Genomic DNA, 18,141 nt, shown 5'->3' on the forward strand with positions numbered 1-18,141 from the left:
GGGGCGGGGGCACGGCTGCAAAGAAGGGGGCATGGACAGGATTGACAGAAAGACCCCGAAGAGGAGCAGGTATCGAGCTGGGGAGCGCTTTTTCAGACCTCAAAGACAAGAAAGACGAAAACTGGAGGGGGGGGGGTACGCGCTGGCTAACCTCCCCCTTCCCTTTGCAGATGGTCTTCCACGAAAACCTCTTGTTCTGTTATTCTGTGATTTATGTCTTCCTCGTGGCCTTATTGGCTCCTTCCCAACAGTTCAACTCCCTCCCCTTGGTCTAGAGAGGACACTAAAAAACCCGCAACCGGTCTGTTCAGGTTATTCCGCCTTTTCTTTTTTTTTTTTTTTTTATTCCGCCTTTTCATTTGCTTGTGTATCTAAGTTTAGCCCACCTCTGGTACCCAGCTCGGAGCAGAGAGCATTTAGTGGAAGTCTGCCTAGCAACCACTGACGTCACGAGAGTCAATGAGTTGACTGGCTAAATTCAGGAACCTGGGGAAACATTTCCTTTGTTACACCGCCCCCCCCCCCAAAAAAGACCACGGAGACCTGCATTTTGCACTTGGCTGATATATTTGCATAAAGCCAGAAGGGGGGAAAAAAACACAGCATGGACAGTGGTAGGCTGAGCTCACTGGCAGTAGAAATCCCATTTCTGAAAAAGAGAAAGGGTAAACAGTGGGAAGAAAACCAGCGGTCACACCACAAAGGATCTAGTGGTTTTTGTTGTGGCAGGGGCCAGGTTTGGCCAAACATGTGCTATGCAAATTGGTCCAGAGTCCTCCAATCTTTGCACCTCTCAATCTAACAGGGACTTAAAAAAAAAAATAACTCCCCCATTTTACAGATAAGAAAACCGAGGCAGGGAATTTGTACCAGTGCACACAGCTACACTGCCGGGGAGCCAAGGGAAGGAGCATCTTTGCCCATCATCACAACCTCAGGGTCCTCCCTCCGGATCCCTGCCAGCCCCCCAAGACACTCACATCTGTCTTCACATCGATTTTGCCAGGTTTCAGGGTCTGGTCCTCACGTACAACACTACTGGGGAAATAGCCCAGGCGAGCAGCTAGATCTCCATAGTAATCTCCCTGAACCTGGAGAGGAAGAATTCAAAGCCAGGGTTCTAGGAGGATGGCAAACTTGTTCCTGCTAAAGACCATAGCACTTTTCCTCTTCCTGATTTCTAGAGGACTGGCTCCATGCTTGTCACTCAGCTCTCTTACAGTCACTGTGTGGAGGCCCTGCCTGACCACCTGAAGTAGCCACCCACCCAATGGGTATTAATTCTCAAAGGAGGGGTCCCTGGGTGGCTCAGTGGTTGAGCCTTTGGCGCAGGTCATGATCCTGGGGTCCTGGGATTGAGTCCCACATCAGGCTTCCCACAGGGAACCTGCTTTTCCCTCTGCCTCTGTCTCTGCCTCTCTCTCTCCATGTCTCATGAAGAGAGTAAAATCTTTATTTTTTTAAAGTTATTTATGAGAGGCACAGAGAGAGAGAGGCAGAGGGAGAAGCAGGCTCCATGCAGGCAACCTGATGTGAGACTCGATGAAGGCAGGTGCTAAACTGCTGAGCCACCCAGGGATCCCAAAAAGGAAAGTATTTAAAAAAAAAAAAAAATTCTCAAAGGAGCACGGATTTGCTTATTATTTTTTGATGGCTTGCAGTAATTGAGAGACTACCTTTGGCTTGGGTCATGATCCTGGGGTCCTGGGCATCAGGCTCCTGGGTTCCGCATCAGGCTCCCCATGGGGACCCTGCTTCTCCCTCTGCTTATATCTCTCATGAATAAACAAAAAAGAGTACAATAACCTCTCCCCCGGCCAAACGATTTCAGTCTACACCCTCAAACTTTCCCTTTGGGTGGAAAACTAGGATGCACTCCCACCCTAGCCCCATATCCTTTCTTTTTCTGTTCTCCCAAGACTCACACTGCCTCCCCAGAAGAGCCGCCCTCGGCCCTTCAGCTTGGAGAAGACATACACAACTTGGCCCCTGTGTATGGTCAGGAAACGGCAGTCGGGGGCCACGTAGTCCTGAAGGGCCACAGCCATGGAGATGGGGTCTGGGGAAGGAATAGAAGGGAATGACAGCACCCTCCACACAGGCTGGCAACCCAAGCTCCCAAGGCCCCCCAACCCCCAAGGCTTACAGCTGCATTCCTCATCAGCACACAGCTTGCGGTCAGCCAGCTTGGGCATGGCACGGCTCCCGACACTAGGCGCTAGGAAGGCAGACAGCAAAACAATGATACCGAGGAACACTGGTGACCCAGCCATCATGGACTGAGCAAGGGAGTGACTGAGGGGGAAATGGGGTCTCCAATTTCCTTCTGCCCTCCCTCTCTCCACCAACACAAGGAAACCTGTGTTCTCCATCCTGTCTCCACCCTTAACTGGTCCCAAATTTCACCCACAATATCTAGAGGCTGCTGCCCAGCCAGAACCATTTCAAAGACAGGGTGAGGGCAGCCTGCCCAAGAAAATGCCCAAATAGGCCCAAAGCAGCCCAGGCCGCTCCAAGTGACAGCAACCCCTACCTCCTGCCCCCACCTCTACCATCAGAGGCCCAGATAGGCAGGTTGAGATATTCAATCCCATCTTTGTCAATTCTAGGCTGTTTGGGTACCTGGGCCATTCCAAGAACAGAAACAGGCAGCTAGTACAGAAAACTATCTTGGAATTTCCTGTGTTCAAGGACAGAACAAGGCGGCCTTTTGATCGCCAGGAACAGCCCCCACTCTCAAGGACCAAGTATTATATGCTGGATCTTAAGGCTAGCAAGGCCCTACCATAATCACTATTTATCTTCACAAGCCACTTCCTGACTGGGTGACCTGGGCTAAACTATTTCTCTTCTGAGAGCCTCGCCTTTCTCCTCTGTAAAATAGGGACCATGAAATGAAAGCCAACAGTTATTTAAAGAGCACTCAGCACATAATTTCAAATGGACTGCATCACCTTAAGGAGGCTGTTATAACCCCACTGGACATAGAAATGGCAGGGGAGAGCCTTCAGAAACTTGAAGTCTAAAGTCAGGAAGCAGAGGGGCCAGATTTGGCTCCAGGCCCACACCTGTCACTCACTGAGCATGGAGTTGGCAGCTGCAGTTCAGGAGAAAGTGGTGGTGGGGGGAGGGATATGAACTTGTCTCAAACTCTAAAACTGTTTCCTGGGATGCCTGCATGGCTCAGCAGTTGAGCACCTGCCTTCGGCACAGGGCATGATCCTGGGGTCCTGGGATCGAGTCCCACATCAGGCTCCCTGCTTGGGGCCTGCTACTCCCTCTGCCTATATATGCTTGGGGTTGCCCCATGTCTCTGCTCCTCTCTGTCTCTCATGAATAAATATATATGCTTGGGGTTGCCCCATGTCTCTGCTCCTCTCTGTCTCTCATTTAAAAATAAAACTGTTTCCTATAGCTCCACGTGCCAAGATCATTTGCCTGCACGGCCATCTCCGTCGTAGGACATTCTCACCTCTGGCCTCAAGTCCAAACTTTTGTGCAGGGGAAGTGGATCAGGCACACATGGGCTTGGGGATTGGGAAAGAATTCATCAGGGCAAAGCCTGGACCTCAGCCATCTCTACACACCCAATTACCTAGCACCATCATGGCTGGGAGATACTCAAGTCAGCTCTGCTCAAGTCACCAATGATTGGCTTTCCTTGATCACCGGGGACCATTCCCCAGCTGGGCCACCTCAGTTGTATCAGAACATGGTATTTGCAGTTAACTTTATTCACCACTGTGTGTCCTATGCAAAGAACAGTATTTAGCATAATGGGTACTTGGCAAGTATTTGCTGAATTTATAGGCTTACTGAGTACCACTGGGGATAGTGACCTACACCAATGGTACCACAGTACGAATATACAGGAATTCTGGGGCACCCAGGGGGCTGTCAGTTAAGCATCTGCCTTTGGCTCAGGTCATGATCCCAGGGGTCCTGGGATCAAGCCCCACATCAGGTTTCCTGCCCAGTGGAGGTCTGCTTCTCCCTCTGCCCCTTCCCTCCTTGTGCTCACTCTCTCAAATAAATTCTTTAAAAAACACCCAAACGTAACAGGAATTCTTTCCCTACACAGGAATAAAATGTAGCTCCAAGTGGGCATGTCAATTGCTCACAGGGAACATAGGAGGCCCACACCAGGCAGACAATAAAAACCAGGACCCACTGACCACAGAACCTGGTGTGGTGGGTGAGATGTTTCCATTTGCCATCTGCAATAATACTTGCCTCTTAGTGAAGATAACAATCTTTCAGCCTTTCAGATCCTACAAGAAGGAAGACTGTATTTGGTGCCATAAGTCTTTATCATTGCAAACACTGATGTTCCTTTTTAATAAAAAAGAGCAGAGCCAGAGTAGGCTTAACTTAGAGCCTTCACAAAAGATAAGACACTACTCAACACTCTTGTCTTTTTATTTTTTTGAAGATTTTATTTATTCATGAGACAGGCAGGCTGAGACACAGGCAGAGGGAGAAGGCTCCCTGTGGGGAGTCCGACGTGGGACTCTGATCCTGGGGCTCCAGGGTCACACCCTGGGTTGAAGGCAGACACTCAACCGCTGAGCCATCCAGGCATCCCAACACTCTTTGTCTTCTTGTATTTATTTTTTTTGTTTTCTATATTCTACTTCTGGCAAATGATCTCAGGGGTATCATGTTCAAGGCCTGAGAAAGATCTTAAGCAATATATACATGTTTTTTTTAAGTTAACTAATAAGATTTCCAGGGGGGCCCAATTGGTTAAGCATCTAATTTCAGCTCAGGTCATGATCTCAGGGTCCTGGGATCAAGTTCCACATCAGACTCCCTGCTCAGTGGGGAGTCTGCTCCCTTCTCTCTCAAATAAATAAAATCTTTTTAAAAAATTTTGTTCCAGATCAGATGTGTATGAGACTGAAGAAGGTTCCTCCTTCCATCTCCCTTCTTATCCATAGCTTCAGTTGTTATTTCATGACTGTCCAACCAGAACTCCATTTCCTAGACTCCCCTGCAGCCAGAGCACTGGAGGGGAAAGAACCTGGTTCAGCCACCTGCCCGAGGCTCCTGGCTGAGTAGCAGGTGGCCAGAAGGGAAGATTAGCAGTGTTTGAAGTGGCTACACCCGTTGTGCCTGGTCAGCAGCTCTCCATGTGGGATGAGGCACTTCCATCAGCAGCCGTGGCACCTTCCTCTAGTCCAGACTACAGCTCAATCAGAGATTGCAAACTTCAACTCAAGTGTCTCAAGCCCAGGCTACCACTCCTTCTCTTCTTCCAATGAGTTCCTGAGCACTCAGTTCCCTTTCTTTTCTTCCTGAAGTATCTAGCATGGATTCTGGGGACTATTGCTAGGATGGAACAATTTTTGTGAAGATTCAAAAAAGACAAAAAACCCTTCTTAACATTCCATTATGTTTGAAAAAAAAAATATGAATCTACAAAGTGAATGGCGTGCCCTTAAAGGTGGCATCCTTATTTGGTACAAAACCTGTCCAAGATTACATGGCAGCATGGGTTTTAATCTCCTGCTCTGAATGCTGATTGAGACAAAACAGAAATTTTTCCAAAGGATTCAATAAAGATGCCTGAGGCTTAGAGAAAGTTACTACACTATTCTGTGTTTCCCCAGGGTTGCAAAGCCCAACACGCTAAAAGGTCCAAATACCCAGAATGTTCTGATATGCAAGAAAACGCAGCATAGAAGACAAAAAAAATAAAAACGACAAATGGTTGTGAAAAACCAAACCTCAAAAAAACCACTTTAATTCCGGCCTAACAGCGCCAGGTGCAATGTCTGGGGACAGACTCTGGGTACAATGCTGTGTGGCGACCACTCACTCACACACGGCTCTGAGAAGGCCCCTGAGGGGGACTTACCTTCAGGGGGCTGAGCCAAGGGGGGAAGGGGTGGCCCCAGAGCAGGGGGCAGGGGCAGGCAGGGGGGAAAAGGTGCTACTTCTTGGCAAAAGAGATCTTCATGGCATTGTTCTGGGTGATCTTGAAGCCCTGCAGTGCGTCGCGAGCGGCCCCTGCCTGTACCTCATTGTCAAACTCCACAAAGGCAATGTCGTGCCGCCCAGGGACCAGTCGTACCTCCTTGAAGCCAGGGAACCTGGGGAGAAGGGAAGAGACCTCAGGGATCCAGACTTGGCATTTCCCCCGAATGTTCTGGCATCTGAAGTGTAGAAGCCACCAGGGATGCTGCTAAACGTCCACTACAATGCATAGTAAGAGAGGATCATCCAGGCCCAAGTGTATACAGTCCTAAGCTGAAGAGCCCGGACACAAACGAGTATACACGATGTAAACAAGTCATTTAAGGAAATATTTTAACGTGAACACCTATGCAGGCATAAGTTAGATCAAGGAATAGGACACTGCCCCCACGTCCCTCCCTGATCATACCCACCACCGGGTTCCAGAAATAAACACTACCCTGACTTTTTATGATCTGCTGTTTCTCTCATTCCCCCCCTCTTCCCCAACTTCCTTCCCCATTAGGCAACCATCCTCATGTTTGCTGGGTACACTTTCCTCTGCACCTATTCTTATGGAGTCTGTATTGTTTCACAGAAAGATACGCGTGTGATACTGTATTTTCCCTCTTACAGAATTTCTCAAAATTCCCTCCCAGCACTGTTACAGAGAACCATCGGCACTGCACTGTTCCCCAACTGCCACAGAGCAGGCCACAGTGAACAGCCCTTCTGACTTCTGGCTTCTTCCCCTGGGGCTGCCTCCAACTCCCTACCACCCAGAGTCCATCCACACCCCTTGGGACTTCTGTTAACAATGGCTTTAGGAGGGGTGCCTGGGCAGCTCAGCCGGTTAAGCATCTGCCTTCGCCTCAGGTCATGATCCCAGGGTCCTGGGATCCAGTCCTGCATTAGGCTCCCTGCTCAGTGGGGAGTCCGTTTCTTTCTCTCCCTCACTCTCTGCCATTCCCCCAACTTGTGCTCTCTAGCTTTCTCTGGCTATCAAATAAATAAGTAAATAAACTCTTAAAAAAAAAAAACAAAAAAACAAAACTTTAGTAGAAGACCAGAAGGCAGAGCCACCAGGTGAGCACACAACCCTTCCTTCACTGAACAGTGTATGTGTTACCCTGTGCAATAGCCATAGTGGTGGACACCCCGTCACCAGCACCTGGGGTTGCCAACATCCCTAACCTCCCACTGTGCAGTTTGAGCATGCCGATTCTGACCAGTCTAGCCAGTGCTCGATGCCACTGCACTGTTATTTTATACACACCTGGCATTTTTCTGATTTAGAGGCTGGAAAGAAAAGGCCCAGGGACCCCCGCACCCCCCACGAAGTCAGGAAGGTCCAATGCTGCCTTGGCCACGCTATGTCTGAGGCTTGCCACTGCCACGCCTCCTCAGGCTGTGGACCTCAGCCTCCACCCTTTATGCCTCCAAGTCACTGTTCTGCCTGCAAATCCTAAGCAGGCTCAAGACTCCACCAGCAGAACTCCAAAGCCTGTCTCCACGGTGCCGACTCCTGGGCCATCACCCTCTGGACGCTGCCCAGCTACTGGCCCCACTTACTGGTTGAAAAGCATGGACAGCATGAGCTCATTGGTCTCCTCAGGCAGGTTGGTGAGGAATAAGATGTGATTTGGTGGATTTTCTGAAAGCTGCAAGGAAGTGACAGAGCCTGTGAGTCTAGTGGGAGAACCTACTGCCTTCCTATTTTCTACCCCTATCCCCTCTTAAGTTCCTTCTGGCCCCTTCACCTGACATGCCTGATGTTGCCTGTCTACACCACCTTGCACTCCAGACTAAAAGCCATAGAGAACACTGCTGTTTTCATCAGATGCTGCACAGAAGTTCACTGAATCAAGCTGGGCTCTGGTCACTACTCCATCCTCACCCCGACCTCTTGAAGCTCCTCCGACATACATATAATCCCTCTCTGGCTCTAAAACAGCACCCCCACCCGTCCCTTTCTATTCCCATGTTCTGACTGTTCATAGGAGACCCCAGGAGCAGTATGTACTTACAGGCTGGGCTGGTGGCATCTGCCCCGGCATAAGCTGCTGTGGGGGCATGGCCCCTGGCGGGATTTGTCCAGGTGCCAGGCCTGGAGGCGGGATCATGCCAGGAGGCGGCATGTAGGGAGGCTGGCCTGGCATGTGATGCATGATGCGGGGGGCTTGAGTCATTGGGGGCATACCCTGCAGAGAGAGGGAGGACAGGGTTGAGTGGGGCACCCAGCAGACAAGAGGGATCGAGTCTGGTGTCAGCAGAGAGAAGAGAGTGTCAGAAGACCCAGGGAGAGATTCAGACTTGCAAGGTGGAAAAAAAGGCATCCATGGAGACAAAGGTCATCCAAAAGAAAATGGATGGAGCAAAACAGACCCAACTCAGGCTCGAGGGAGACATCAAACCAGAAACTTAAAAATTTTTCTAACAAAGAAGAACTAATCAGTGTGGTCCAGCTCTATTGACATAGAAGAAAGAAAACAACATTGGAAAAAATCAAATGCTAACAACAGTCAACAAAAAGAGCGAAAATAAACACTATAATGAGCATGCTGGAGTTTTACTTCCAAAAATACACTTGGGGGTGGGGGGGGGAGAGACCTACAGAGAAAAAAGGAGCAGACAGTGGAAGGCAGAGATGGACAGGGACAGTCAGGACAGATGGAGAAAGCAATGGAGGGGTGGCAGGGAGGTGGGAGTCAGCCAAAGGGCACAAGGTCATGCACCCAAGGGAAACAGGGCCATTGGAGCTGGAGCCACCGCTAAGGACTCAAAGGTGCACATACAGCTGGGTGCAGCGGAGGAGAGTGGGGAAGAGGGAAACTAGACAGAGGGAAACTCCGACATCACTGCTGACACCAAAGAGCGAGAACTGGTATCAGTGAAAGGACAAGTACGGTGTGATCCGGTCAGCAGAGCCCCTGTGGGGACTCAGAAATGAGTAGAGGCAATTCATCTATCTTAAGTACTTCGTGCTTTCTCGATTCTATTTTACAAAACAGGATGTTTCTACTTCTCATGCCCTCACAAAGTTCATGAAGAGATTTTCCTGTTTCCTTCTAGAATCTTTATTGTTTCAACGGCCACACTGAGGTCTACTATTCATCTCAAACTAACTTATATGGTTGAGGTAGGACTAACAATTTGCCTTAAAGACATCTGATTCGTCCAGCACCATTTATTAGCAAGATAAAGTCCTTTCACCATGGGAACGCAATGGTGCCTTCGCTGGCTGACAAACCATGCCTGTGTGGACCAGACTAACTTCTGGACTCTCTTCTGCCACCTGGTCCCTCTTCTTCCCCCCAGGCCAACATCTCACCATCTTGATGATTACAGCAGCCTCCCTGCTTCATTCTCCTTGCCTTTCCACATACCTGTGGAAAGACTGCCAGCGTGCCCAGAATTCCTGTTGGCATTTTGATTGGAATTGTGCTGAGGGTTAGGCCAGTTTGGAGGATGACATCCTAACAAGTTTGTTTTAAAATTTAAATTCAGGGGGGATCCCTGGGTGGTTGGGCGCCTGCCTTAGGTCCAGGGTGTGATCCTGGAGTCCCAGGATCAAGTCCCACATCGTGCTCCCTGCGAGGAGCCTGCTTCTCCCTCTGCCTCTCTCCCTCTCTCCCTCTCTCTCATAAATAAATAAATAAATAAATAAATAAATAAATAAATACATACATACATACATACATACATACATACATGTTTTTTGAAAATTTAAATTCAGGGACACCTGGGTGGCTCAGCGGTTGACCATCTGCCTTTGGCTCAGGTCGTGATCCCAGGGTCTGGGGATGGAGTCCTGCAGCTCTCCCTCTGCCTGTGTCTCTACCTATGTGTCTCTCATGAATAAATAAATAAAATTTAAATTCAATTTGCCAACATATAGTATAACACCCAGTACTCATCTTATCATGTGCCTTCCTTAAAGCCCATCACCCAGCTACCCCATCCCCTCCACCTCCTCTCCTGGAACCCTTTATTTTCCAAAGTTAGAAGTCTCTCATGGTTTGTCTTTCTCTTTCATTTTTCCCCTCCTAGTAAGTTTTGAGTCTCCCATCCATTTGCTGAATTCACCTCCCATTTCTCTCAGAAATGCTCTGTACTTTCAGTAAGTATATTTTGCTTACCCTTCATGGGATTTACTCCTGAGCCATTTTTAAATTTGGAGACTACTTGTTTGCTGCTAGCACACAGAAATAAAACTGACTTCTTCCACACTGACCTTCTCTCTGATGACCCTGCTAAATTAAATTCACTAATTAATCCCAAAAAGTTGGTTCATGGCTTCTTCTGGGTTTTCCGCATAGACATTAACTTAAAAAACACAGACAAGATCAAAGTCAAGGGGAGAAAAAAACTAAGCAACAGAGAGACAGAAAGAAAGATCTGAAAAACAGGTAACCACAGAGGCATTTCCAAATGTAGACTCCATCACGCAGGTGCATAATCCCTCACAGTGAGGTGCACAATTTCCATCAGAAAATGGAAGGGGAGAGTGCCCAAACCCCTGGGGAGACCACCTCCACCCTCCACCATGCCCACACGCCAGGCCACACAGCTGAGGAAGGCCTGATGGGAGAGAGGGCAGGGTCTCTTGGCCCTGGCTTACCGGGACAGGGCCCTGGACAGCCCCCACCACAGGGGCGGCGGCCCCACCCTGCACAGCCTTCTTGGCTGCTGGGGTCTCCTGGCTTTTGGGCTTCCTCTTCTCCCGCTTGCGGTCCCGCTCCACGAAGGTACCCTTCATCTTGGCAATAATATCCGAGTCAGTCTTGGCATACTGAATACGCTGCCAAACAAAGAGCAGAAGGTTAAGGAGTGTATCAAGGCCCAATCACCTGGGTACAAAAGCAGATCTTGGGATCCCTGGGTGGCACAGCGGTATAGCGCCTGCCTTTGGCCCAGGGCGCGATCCTGGAGACCCAGGATCGAATCCCACGTCGGGCTCCCGGTGCATGGAGCCTGCTTCTCCCTCTGCTTATGTCTCTGCCTCTCTCTCTCTGTCTCTCTCTCTCTCTGTGACTATCATAAACAAATAAAAATTTAATATCCTCATCTGTAAAATGGTAACTGAGATTTTCCACTGGAAAGGAGGACTGTAAGAACTAAATAAGCTTAAGTGCTCTGAATAGTAGCTGGCACAAACTAGGCATTCAGTCAGTGAGTTGTTGGGATTTTGAAGGGAAGATGGGACAGTCCCGAGCATCAGGCCAAAGGCAGATGCCTGAGGAAACAAGGCTAGGAGAGGAACACTATGCAGGGGGGTTCTAGTCACACAGGAGTTTAGATTCCCAGGCGAAAGCTGATTCTCAGTGGTCTACGGAGAACTTATACTCTGGGGTACAGCAACGAGTGTATCAAAGGTCCCTGCCCTCATGATCTCCTTGGTGAGAAAGATATGATGAAAAAGATTAAAAACAAAACTGGAAAAGGGGATGGAAAATTTCAGAGGCGCCTGGGTGGCTCAGTGTCTGCCTTCGGCTCAGCTCATGATCCCAGAGTCCCAGGATCGAGTCCTACATTGGGCTCCCTGCTCAACAGGGAGACGGCTTCTCCCTCTCTCTGCTCCTCCCCCTGCTCATGTTCTCTCGCTTGCTCACTCTCTCAAATAAATAAAATCTTAAAATAAAAAAAATAAAACAAAACCCCAGAATTGAAAATTTCAGAGTGTGGCTAAGGCAGGCCTCAGTGAAGTGACACTGGCATAAAGACAGAGGGAGGAAGGCCTGTTAAGAGAAAAGCATTCCAGTAAAGGAAACAGTAGACCTAAGGTGTGCAGTGTGTGTGCAAGATCAATGGGGATGAGGAGGGAGGAGACAAGATCATAGAGGGAAGGGTGGGGTGGCACTCTGGACACAGTGGTCCAACTTGGGTTTTTTTCCTGAGATGCTGGGAGCCATGGAGTATCTTACGCAGAGTGAGATTTCACTGGTGTGCCATAAGCAGCCCCGGGGCTGTCTGTGGAGAATAGCCCAGGGGAGCAGGGGTCCAAGCAGAGACCGGGAAGCCACAGGGGAGGAGGGGGAAACAGGCATGGTAGATGTCTCCAAGGCAGGGTCCCCACTGTCCCTGATAGAACTCACTCATGCCTGAATGTCTGAAATGGTCTGAGCAGTGATTTGGGGAGTAGAGGGGAGGGATGATCAACACAGTAAGATCATGGTCTTTATGCTTCAATTCAAAACCTAATTCCTGCTGCTCCAGAAAAGCAATGGGAGATGTGGCAAGTCTGGGCTCACACCATCTAGAGGTGACAACAGGCAGATGAGTCCCCCTGCCACACGGAGGGTCCCAGGGCACCCCCACGGCCCCCAGGTCCACTGTCTCCGACAGCAAGTGACCCGCCTGGGACCTGAACACACCAGCATTTGCTGTTCCCTCCCCCAAAGAGTTGGTTCAGGAAGAATATTCCAATCAGGGGAAAGTCAGCTGACAGGGGGATGAGGGAAAAGACCCCAAGAACCAAAGACAGCTGCCAGTGATCCGGCAGGAATGCTAGTTCAGGGCAGGCACTTTAAGCCACTCCTCACCTCCCAGAACACAGCCCCCTCAGCTGTCCACTTGGCCTCTTGAACCCCTGCAACCCACCGTTTCTACCCATTCCCCGGCCCTGCCCCAGGCCTGGCACAAGCCCTCACATCTGAGAGTCCGACCCAGCCTCCTCTAACCTACCCGCTCTAATCCACTCTCCCCAATGGCTAGAGGCATCTCCCTAAGCCCTCCCATGGCTCCCCAGCACCCCAACCCACCCCCACCCTTCACTCCAGCCAAACAGACTTGACTCACTTCCTCAAAGACAAATGCTCTCAGTTACCTAACACTTTCTCCCCTGCCTCCCCCAGCTACTCCTCCCTTGAGCCTCACATCCAGAGAGCCTTCCCCGAACCCCTAGACTGGGTGAGGTGTCTCCCCTAAGCTCCCCGAACTCTGTGCACTTCCCCTATCCTGGCCCTGACCCCTCATCACCATCTGGGGTCTGAAAGAGCAGGGCTGCAGGGGGGTCCCTCAGTCACTGTATCCCTCATCCCCCACCCCCAGTACAAAGAACAGTGGATGCTGATAAAGGAACAAAGAAAGCCTCGCGACTTCAGGGGACTGCACTAGGGGTGACAGGTCCGGACCCAGCTAGCCCACCCAGCGCTCTGCAGCGCACACCCTCCACACCCACAGTGCTCACCATGGGCTTGTCGTAGAAGGGGAAACCCTGCATGGAGCGCAGGGCATTGGTGGCGCTGCTGACCTCCTTGAAGATGACAAAGGCCTGGCCCCTCATCTTCAAGCTTCGAGATACCAGGATATCCAGGATCTGGCCAAACTGGGAGAAGATGGCGTAGAGGGACTTCTTCAGCTCTGCAGGGGGAGGAATGGAAGGCCCATGGGTGACTAGAGCTCTTGGTACCTGTTCCTGGGGTCGGAGCTTCTTTTCTGGAGCCAAGTGATGCCCAGAAGGGAAGCCATCGGCCACCTGACACAACAGCTACAGGTCAGGAATCCCTCAAGAGCCGGCAATACCAGTGGCAGCTGAGCACCACTGGGATGGGCCGGGCTATGCGCACTCCTCCTAAGCACAGAAGGCACAGGTACCTGCCCACCCCCACACCCACCCCCCCAGGGCTGCCAGATGAAGAACAGGACGCATACTGAACAACGGCACATGGCAAATACTCAATAAATGAGTATGCTTTTCCTTGTCGCCAGCACCTTGACCCAGGCCTGTGTGATGTGGCCCCGGCCAGCTTCTCCAACCCGGTCTCCCCACACTCCACCCCACTCCCGTCTCCAGTCACAGTGGCCTCATAGCCCTTTCTCAGGCCAGTACACAGAGGCTGCCTCAGGACCTTTGCCCTGGCTACTGCCTCCATCAGAAGGACCTTCCTCCAGATGTGGACCCAGCTGCCTCCTTCTAGTCACCGGGTCTCAGCAAAGTGTGCCCGCTTCAGAGGCCTGCCCTGATCACCCTGTCTAAATAAAGGTCTCCCATCATCACTCTTCCCACTCCTCAACCCCATTCTTTTTCCTTCACGGTATTTCCCACCTCCAAACTCCAGAGTTGCTGACTTACTTAGCTATCCTCAACTACAAGCCTCTCCAAATTACTGCAGTATTCCCAGGCTCAGTGCAGACTCTAGCACCCACGTTTCTCCAAACACATTTGCACGACTAAAGATACTTAAAAAAAAAAAAAAAAAGATTTATTTACTCACGGGGGAAACTGGGGTGGGGAGGGAAGGCACAGAAGCAGGCTCCTCACTGAGCAGGGAGCCCAATATAGGACTCGATCCCAAGACACTGGGATCTTGACCTGAGCCAAAGGCAGATACTCAACCAACTGAGCCACCCAGGCACCCTAAAGATACCATTAAATGTAGACAGTAAAGTTTGGTCCCTTTCATAGAAAAGGAGACATTTCAGAGTGCCTGGGTGGCTCAGTCCTTAAGCATCTGCCTTCAGCTTGGGTCATGATTTTGGGGTCCTGGGATCAAGTCCCACCTAGGGATCTCTGCTCAGCAAGGAGTCTGCTTCTCCCTCTGCCTCTCTGTCTCTCAACAAGAAGTAAATAAAATCTTTGGGGGGAAATGTCTTTTACGGAAAAGACTTCACTAAATTCTCACAATGACTTCACAAGGCAGCAACTGTAACGGTCTTAATTTTACTAACATGCAAACAGGCTCTCAGAGGATTCGTAACTGACTCAGGAGAAGGTACTTCTTAGAAAGAACCAACAGAGGGACGCCTGGGTGCCTCAGCGGTTAGGCATCTAGCTTCCACTCGGGGCAGGAGTCCTGAGTCGCCGGATCAAGCCCCACATTGGGCTCCCTGCTGGAGCCTGCTTCTCCCTCTGCCTATGTCTGTGCCTCTCTCGAATAAATAAATAAAATCTTAAAAAAAAAAAAAAAAAAAGAACCAACAGAGCTGGGACTGGGACCAGTACCCACGTCCATCTGAACCCTACACCACCGTATCTCACTAACAAACTGCCACCCCTGACAGAAATGAATCCCAATCTTCTTCAAAGAAAAGGCGGCACCTGAGCTGAAGACGCTTGCTAAAAGACTAGGTGAGGGAAGAAAAAAAAATGGTGGGGTAAAGGAGGAGGCCAGAGGTGTTTTGGCGAGATTTGCCAAAAATTCTGTTGCCTTATTTTTTTTTTAATTAAGATTTTATTTCTTGGGATATTTGGGTGGTTCAGTGGTTGACCATCTGCCTTTGGCTCAGGGTGTGATCCTGGAGTCCCGGGATCAAGTCCCATATCAGGCTCCCTGTGAGGAGCCTGCTTCTCCCTCTGCCTATGTCTCTGCTTCTCTCTCTCTCTCATGAATAAATAAAATCAAGAAAAGGAAAGAAGGAAAGGAAGGAAAGGAAGGAAAAAGGAAGGAAGGAAGGAAAAAGTACACATGCACATGAGCAGGATGAGGGGCACAGGGAGAAGCAGGCTCTCCACTGAGCAGGGAGTCTTGATAAGGGCTCGGTCCCAGGACTCTAGGACCCTGACCTGAGCTGAAAGGTATGTTCAACCACCTGAACCAGTCAGGCGACCCCTGATTCCATTTCTGGTGTTTCTCTCCCTCCTCCACCCAACATGATCTCAGTTTGACCCTCGACATTCCCCTGGACTCTGGGCCTCTCTCCCTCCTCCCCTTTTGCCCACTCAAGTTCACCCTCCTGATGTTGTCCTCACACCAGAGGGTCCCTCACCTGGCTCCTTGATGGCCTCATGAGAAAGTCTAACGGCCTACCTGCCCACAGGATCCCATGAACCATCAGTGCACTGCTCACTAGAAGGTGCTGCCTGTGTCACAAGCCTCAGTCACACAAAACTACTTGTATTTTCCAGAATGCCCCAGGCTCTCTTTTGCCCCTAGGCACCTGGACACATAGGTCTGGGTTCAGAACACTCTTCTTCCGCACCATAATATATATACTCCTTCCTCTACCCGGAAATGCTTTCTGAAATGTCTCCTTTTCCTTTTTTTTTTTTGTAAAGATTTTATTTATTCATCCATGAGAGACAAAGAGAGGCAGACATTAAAAAAAAAAAAAAAAAAGAGGGGGGGGGCAGACACAGGCAGGGAGAAGCAGGCTCCCTGTGGGAAGCCTGATATGGAACTCGATCCCAGGACCCCAGGAACACAACCTAAGCCACCCAGGTGCCCCTAAATGTCTCCTTTTCTATGAAAGAGACCAAACTCGTCTGTCTAGGTGCCCAATCCCTCCTGACCACTCTGCTTGTGCTTCCCCCATCATGGCCCTGGCTACTCTGGGCAATCACTGTCTGGAAGGTCAGTCTCCCTCACTGGACTGTGGCTCCATGAAGGCAGGACCAGGACTGTCCGTCACCAGCGTTTCTCCAGCACCACATGGTACTGGCTGCACATGATACTCTAAGAGCACGTGGGGATTTACACAGCTTGGTCCATTTTCCTCAACAGTTAACTTTATTGGTAACCTCAAAGTTAATCCCAGCAAACTCCTTCCTTTGGTTCTCCTGAGAATTTTCTTAAGGTGACAATAAAAGATAACTTTTATCCAAACTTAACTATCTCACAGGTATTTAGCTAATTTAATCCACAAAGCACTCACGCACAAAAATACCAGGGATTTGTTCAACTTTCAAATATAAAAAATGAAATTCAATAAGATGATAAATGAAACGAAAAAATATGTCCAATGAACGTTAAGAATCGAGTTCTTAAGCAGTATTTCCACGCTGGTGGCCTCAACCACTTTACCTTGCTGTGTGACTTTTGGGCAACTCACATCACCCCCGCCTGAGAAATAGGGAGTAATAGGTCCTTACTGAAGAACTGTCGAGAATTCAATGTAATAAAGTTGTATGTATCAGTGCCTAATGACTGTTAGCCATCGTATTATCATTTCATTCTCTTTTTGAAATGAAACAGCCCCACTGTGCGCTGATCATTGAGAACACAAGGCCGTCGAGGCGCTTACCCTCGTGGAGCTCACAGACTTGTGCAGACAGCCCCACAACAGCCCAAAACAATTGAGGGTTTGAGCGGGAGATATCCAGGGCCTATGGGAAGTCAGGGGCAAGGCACCTGGGGGGAAAGAGCCCGGCGAAGGATTTTTGGAGGAGTCCATTGAGTTGAAACCCTGAAGGATGAACAAAAGCGACCAGGCTAATGGCCAGAGTAGAAGACGGGCTGGAGGAGCGTTAAAGACACAGGAAGCAGCGTGTGCAAAGGCTGAATTCAGGATTAACTCGACAGTTTGGAGAAAAGAAAGAGAAGTTAATTCGAGGGACGGAAGAGGGGGCCGGCTCGCGCGAGGCAACCTGGAGTCTGGACTATCCCAACTCACCATCCTTCTTGATCTTCTCGTTGAGGTTGTTGATATAAATAGTGTGGTTGGGGCGGGTCTCGGGAACTGCCATGGAGAGAGGTGCCGAGGTAGAGCTGAAAGAAGGGGGAAAAGGTTAACTTCAGCCCCGGGTTTCTCTAAATCCTCTGCCCTAAAGCAGGCTTAACGAGCTGCTCGGAGATGGGGATCTTCCTTCCAGGAGGAAGTCCGGAGAGGAGGGAAGGAAGTACAGCTAGGAAACAAAGCGAAAGCAGGACCCCGCTTCTGCTCCCCGCGTGGTTACCAGAAGGAAATCTCGAGATGCTTACTACGAGTCCCAGGATGCTCTACGGGGCCCAGTAGGCGGAGCGTCCTAAGCGGAGACTCCCATTGGCTCACGAGCTCAAAGGGCGGCCCGGGAGAAAAAAACCCGGATACATGAGCCAGTTCAGGAGACGGCTCTGGCGCCCTAACCTCGCGCAGCGGCAAGAGAATTTCCCCACACGAGGCACGAGAAGGCCCAGGCGGCAAGCGCTCCGCCCGCCCGGCGTCCACGGCCGCGTGCGCCCGACGACTACTCACCAACAGAGTCGCAGCTCCCGCAAGCGTCGCCTCCTGCGCTTCTGAGAGCCGACTACAAAAGCTTCCTCTCTTGGTCCCGCCTTTAGCTTTCTGCAGGCCAATCCGGCGCGGAAACTCAGTAGCCTGACCAATCAGAGCCAGCCTCGCCCCTGGGTCCAAAGGTTACCAATCAAAACGACTTTTGGGTTCCCGCCTCGGCGGAAAAGCCCCGCCCGACGCTGCACCGAGGGTCTACGGACCAATCAGCGAAGGCCGCGCCCCCTCACGCGCTTCCTGCCAATGGGGAAGCCG

General features: G+C 50.3%; 2 protein-coding genes across 4 annotated transcripts; both read right to left on the minus strand.

Moving 5' to 3' along the window:
• Positions 1–558: 558 nt before the first annotated feature.
• Positions 559–5,576, minus strand: MIA (MIA SH3 domain containing). 3 transcript variants are annotated; one of them, XM_055311564.1, is made up of 4 exons: positions 2,147–5,576; positions 1,926–2,059; positions 981–1,091; positions 559–649 (listed from the first exon to the last, which is right to left on the minus strand). In XM_055311564.1, exons 1-4 carry the CDS (start codon positions 2,370–2,372, stop codon positions 626–628), a joined length of 495 nt encoding a protein of 164 aa, XP_055167539.1. In that variant the 5' UTR covers positions 2,373–5,576; the 3' UTR covers positions 559–625. The 3 variants fall into 3 exon arrangements, with proteins under 3 accessions (XP_055167539.1, XP_055167537.1, XP_055167538.1); XM_055311562.1 differs by having other exon boundaries at positions 1,926–5,576; XM_055311563.1 differs by lacking the exon at positions 559–649 and having other exon boundaries at positions 681–1,091.
• A 134-nt stretch (positions 5,577–5,710) lies between these two features.
• On the minus strand, positions 5,711–17,922 carry SNRPA (small nuclear ribonucleoprotein polypeptide A). Its single transcript, XM_055311561.1, has 7 exons — positions 17,851–17,922; positions 17,290–17,384; positions 13,148–13,320; positions 10,580–10,759; positions 7,986–8,159; positions 7,531–7,619; positions 5,711–6,095 (listed from the first exon to the last, which is right to left on the minus strand). The coding sequence occupies exons 2-7, from the start codon at positions 17,360–17,362 to the stop codon at positions 5,936–5,938; spliced, it is 849 nt and encodes a 282-aa protein (XP_055167536.1). The 5' UTR covers positions 17,363–17,384; positions 17,851–17,922; the 3' UTR covers positions 5,711–5,935.
• Between the last annotated feature and the right edge of the window lie 219 nt (positions 17,923–18,141).

The sequence above is a fragment of the Nyctereutes procyonoides genome, unplaced genomic scaffold (assembly GCF_905146905.1).
Source record: "Nyctereutes procyonoides isolate TBG_1078 unplaced genomic scaffold, NYPRO_anot_genome, whole genome shotgun sequence".
NCBI lineage: Eukaryota > Metazoa > Chordata > Mammalia > Carnivora > Canidae > Nyctereutes > Nyctereutes procyonoides.

What these genes read in the sequence shown, in the direction of transcription:
- SNRPA (XM_055311561.1), bottom strand. Translation starts at nt 17,362, where the DNA reads ATGGCAGTTCCCGAGACCCGCCCCAACCACACTATTTATATCAACAAC. An exon ending in CCTTCTACGACAAGCCCATG is followed by an intron (nt 10,760 to 13,147) that starts GTGAGCACTGTG and finishes TTTGTTTGGCAG; the next exon opens with CGTATTCAGTATGCCAAGAC. An exon ending in CTGTCCAGGGCCCTGTCCCG is followed by an intron (nt 8,160 to 10,579) that starts GTAAGCCAGGGC and finishes CTCTCTCTGCAG; the next exon opens with GGTATGCCCCCAATGACTCA.
- MIA (XM_055311562.1), bottom strand. Translation starts at nt 2,372, where the DNA reads ATGGAGAACACAGGTTTCCTTGTGTTGGTGGAGAGAGGGAGGGCAGAA. An exon ending in GGCTCTTCTGGGGAGGCAGT is followed by an intron (nt 1,092 to 1,925) that starts GTGAGTCTTGGG and finishes CTTCCTCTCCAG; the next exon opens with GTTCAGGGAGATTACTATGG. An exon ending in AAATCGATGTGAAGACAGAT is followed by an intron (nt 650 to 980) that starts GTGAGTGTCTTG and finishes TCTCTTTTTCAG; the next exon opens with AAATGGGATTTCTACTGCCA.